This window comes from Miscanthus floridulus, chromosome 16, assembly GCF_019320115.1.
Source record: "Miscanthus floridulus cultivar M001 chromosome 16, ASM1932011v1, whole genome shotgun sequence".
NCBI lineage: Eukaryota > Viridiplantae > Streptophyta > Magnoliopsida > Poales > Poaceae > Miscanthus > Miscanthus floridulus.
In genome coordinates, this window is record NC_089595.1 from 1,148,677 (window position 1) to 1,152,965 (window position 4,289).

At 38.4% G+C, this 4,289-nt stretch overlaps 1 protein-coding gene across 1 annotated transcript; it reads right to left on the minus strand.

Annotated features, from left to right (window-relative positions):
• Window positions 1-2,654: 2,654 nt before the first annotated feature.
• LOC136513592 (factor of DNA methylation 5-like) lies at window positions 2,655-4,006 on the minus strand. Its single transcript, XM_066507563.1, has 3 exons — window positions 3,277-4,006; window positions 2,988-3,157; window positions 2,655-2,660 (listed from the first exon to the last, which is right to left on the minus strand). The coding sequence occupies exons 1-3, from the start codon at window positions 4,004-4,006 to the stop codon at window positions 2,655-2,657; spliced, it is 906 nt and encodes a 301-aa protein (XP_066363660.1).
• Window positions 4,007-4,289: the final 283 nt, after the last annotated feature.

Genomic DNA, 4,289 nt, shown 5'->3' on the forward strand with positions numbered 1-4,289 from the left:
AGACTTTCCTAAGAAGATCAGTGTTGTGGAAAAGAACCTATCCAAAGACATATTACCATGGGAACGAAAAGGTGTCAAGGGAAAAGTCATTATAGCGGGCTAGCTAGTTGTTGAATGTGGAGTGTTTGTGTAAGTGTGTGTTCGTAAGACTTCATTTATGCATGCGTGTGAGACTATATTTATGTATGTGTGTAAGACTATATATTTTTATATGTATGTGAGACTATATTTATGCATATGTGTGAGATTACCCTTTGCAATATCCAGATGAATCTATTTCAACATCCACTCTATTACTACTAAAACTTTATGAAATCACTTAACACTTTATGAAATAAAGAAATGGCCAAAATAAAAGTAGGAGATCTTGATGAGTTATACAACTTTTATATTCATCACCTTTACAGCTGAAATCATTTAGTGGTTGAAAATCAGGTTTGAAGCTGTCATTTTCTGAAATTCAAAATTTGAACTGTTCAAATTTTATCAAATAAAAAGATGACCAAAATAAAAGTTGTAGATAGTGATGTGTTCAACAACTTTTATATTCACCACCTTTACAGCTGAAATCATTTATTGGTTGAAAATCAGGTTTGAAACTGTCATTTTCTGAAACTCAAAATTTGAATTGTTTAAAATTAGTGACAAAGATAGATGACTAGACTCAAATGATAGAGCATGATTTTAGAAAAGTTTAGAAAAAAAACCCATCACATTTGGAGTTACTACGAGAGAAAAAAACTAGTTACAAGTTTCAGCCACAGATTAAAAAGAGAAATCACACCTGTTCATCATTGATCATCATGAACAGTTGTGATTTTTCTTTTTAATCTCTGGGTAAATTTTGTAACTAGTCCTTCTCCCTCATACTAACATCAAATGTGATGATTTTTTTTCTAAAATTTTTTAAAATCATAACCTATCAAGTTACTGTGTTGATTTGGTCATTCTTTTCATTTGACAAAGTTTGAGCAATTCAAATTTTCAAATTTAAAAAAATGACAAGTTCTAACGAGATTTTCAACCATTAAATGATTTCAGCTGAAAAAGTGATGAATACTAAAGTTGTATAACTCATCAAGATCTATTTTATTTTGATCATTTCTTCATCTGATAAAGTTATAGTAAACATTATTCACAAATCAACATGTTTCTCGTATAGTTCATAAAACTATAAGTCATATGTGAATTTGTGAACAATGTTTACTAATACTTTGTCACATAAAGAAGTGACCAAAATAAAAGTTGTAGATAGTGATGAGTTAAACAACTTTTATGTTCACGACTTTTATTGTTGAAATCATTTAAGGTTTTAAAATCTTGATTGAAGTTGTTATTTATTGAAATTCAAAATTTCAACAGTTCAAATTTGGTCAAATGAAAAGATGATCAAAATAAAAGTTGTACATATTGATGAGTTCTACAACTTTGGTAATCATGAGTTTTTTAGGTGAAATCATTTACTCTTTCAAAATATTGTTTCAAGTTGAAATTGTTTGAATTTTAAATTTTGAATCGTTCAAAAAAGGTCACATGACAAGATGACCAAAATAAAAGGTGTACATGTTGATGAGTTATACAACTTTTATGTTTACAATATTTTCATTTTATTTCATTTAATGTCATAAAATTATAGTCGAAGTTTTAAAATTCAAATTTTTAATTTTTATTTTTTTGTTTTCTATATTGTTTTGACTACAATTGTTTATATATATGTATTTCTGCATATATAGAATAATACAAAATATTATATTTGTGCATATATATAATTGTTTTTATATTACTTTGTCTTTTTGTGATATAAAAATATAGAATTAATAATTAAATTAAATAGAAAATATTTGTAGGGGTGGCTAGATCAGGAACCGCCCCTATAAATGCATTTGTAGGGGCGGCTAGATCAGGAACCGCCTCTATAAATGCATTTGTAAGGGTGGCTGGATCATGAACCGCCCCTACAAATCACCCTTGGTATATAAACAGGGCCGCTCGGGTGATAAATTGTTGGGCGCTCTCTTCTTCCTCCCGATGCCGTCAAGCTGCCTCTCCGCACCCCCGGCCGGCCTCTCCCGACGCCACCGCCTCCCTCTCCGCACCGCCTCTCCACCACCTCCCGGACCTCTCCCGACGCCGGCGCCCCCTCTCCGCACCCCCGGGCCATAGCTAGGGTTTGAGCTGTGGCAGACCGGCATCGGCGTCCACGCGGCAGTGCGGCACCGATCCACTGTCCCACCCCACGCGGCAGTGCTTCGCCGCCGATTAGCCATGCCGCCGCCTCCCTCGGTGGGCAGTGGGCACCACCATCTAGAACCCACCCCCGCTGACGGGTATCCCAGCCTGAGCCGCCGCGGCCCGCGGACACTCCCTCCCTCCATCTACCAAATCAACCGCCGCGGTGCGCCTGTAGTCCCCGTCTCCATGGATCTCCGGTGAGTCCTCTAGCACCCGCCATCCGTGTAGCGCAGCCATGACCTAAGTCCTCTGTTAGCGATTTCTCTGTGTTGCTATGGGCCATGACCTAAGAAATGTTTACTCTTGTCTTGTTTGTCTTATCATTTGCTGCTGGTCCATGCGAGTATTTGCATTTATTCAACCTTTTACATTGTTTGCATGACTGTGTCCTGCAATCATGGACTGAGTTTTAATGCGTGCGCTCATCTCTGGTTTAAGAAAAGGCAATCAAATTAGTTACATTATGTCTAGATGGCCTGAGCTTTAGGTATGCTGTCACTTAGAGTTTTTTACTATTTTAGCACAATTTTTGGAACAGTTTTAGGTTCACAATAGGGAAGCAATCAACCTCTTACATTATTTATCTTGCCGTTTACTGCTAATTCTGTGGTCAGGCGGCTGGCTTGAGATGCCGGTTGAAAGAAATCACTTGAATTCTACTAGAGTCTTTACCGCAGAATCGTTAGTTATTCCTAGAGTAGAAGCACATGGTTGCTTGGTAAGAAGCACCAATAGAAATGAGGATGCACCAATACCTTTTTCCTCTCTTCCTCCAGTTTTCTTCTTTCCATGTCAGTTTGAGCAACTTGTTCATTTATCCTTTCGATGCTTCTCTCTTTCTCAGCCAACTGTTTTCTCAGTTTTTCAGTCTCCTGAAAAACTCTCTGTGTATGCTCACGGGCAACTGACTGCATATTCCTCATTTCTGTGAAAAGGATAAATAAAAATACAATAGGCACAATCATTTTAGGCAATATAAATGAGCATAACATCCATAAAGTTCTGACAGGAGAATATTTCACAACTGGAATTCAATGAGTGTACCTTCATTATAACGTTTGTGTAGCAAATCACTTTCTTCCATAACTTTCTGAAGGGAGAGATTCATTTGATTACACTTGCACTCTAGTTCCTGCAGATACTTGCTTTTAGCGGTGATCTGTTGAGTCAAATTAGCTATGAGATTGTCAGTCTTGCTGGACATCTCTTGTTCCAATTCAGACACTGTCTTGAGGTAACCATTTGCTGACAAGAACCTACCAACTGGGTCACCTGATTTGTAATCCTCTTCTTTTGCCAGCCATCCAAACACATATTTTACATGTTGCTTTGTTTCCTTCCATTCCAGTTTACCCAAGCGCTGTGACTTGAAATAGTTATGGAATGCTAAGGCATTCTTGAACCCAATCCAGGGCCAAACAAACACTTCCAGATCTTGCACTGGCTTTGGAGGGTTACTAAGCGCAATAGCCTGCCGTGGTGGCAATGTGGCTGCCGCATCAGCATGGTCCTCTTTGAGAAGTTTCGCCAGGGCCTGGTGGTTTGCCTTCACCTTTGCAGCACGGTTGGATGCGCCCACCCCAATAGCGTGCTGAAGCAGCTCGTTGTAACGGTAGTCCTGCTTCTTCTTCCCTGGACAGAATGGGCACCTGAACCTGTCACTACCCAGCCTTGCCACAAACTTGCCAGACTTGAGGTCCACGTATGACTTCTCAGCATAGTCATCAATATCAGTCTCACTTAGCTCTGATGACTCATCAGAGCTGCAGTCCATTGCAGACCTAAGAAAAAACAGAAATATCCATCCAGGTCAGAACATTATTCACTTGAGTCAAGAACAACAAAATAAGCTGGGCAGACATAAGAAAAACAGAAATATCCAATGCAGACCTAAGAAAAACAGAAATATCCATTGCAACATCATATTGTTCTGACAAGATTCAAGAACTCATTATTGTATATAACTGCAGCACACTGTATACAACTGCAGCACCTCCACTAAAAAATTCACTGTCAACTCCTCTTATGCCCATACCCTACTCATCAATGCAACTGTA

Coding starts and splice junctions, on each gene's coding strand:
- LOC136513592 (XM_066507563.1), bottom strand. CDS start 4,006: ATGGACTGCAGCTCTGATGAGTCATCAGAGCTAAGTGAGACTGATATT. Junction 3,158..3,276: donor ACACAAACGTTATAATGAAG/GTACACTCATTG, acceptor TCCTTTTCACAG/AAATGAGGAATATGCAGTCA.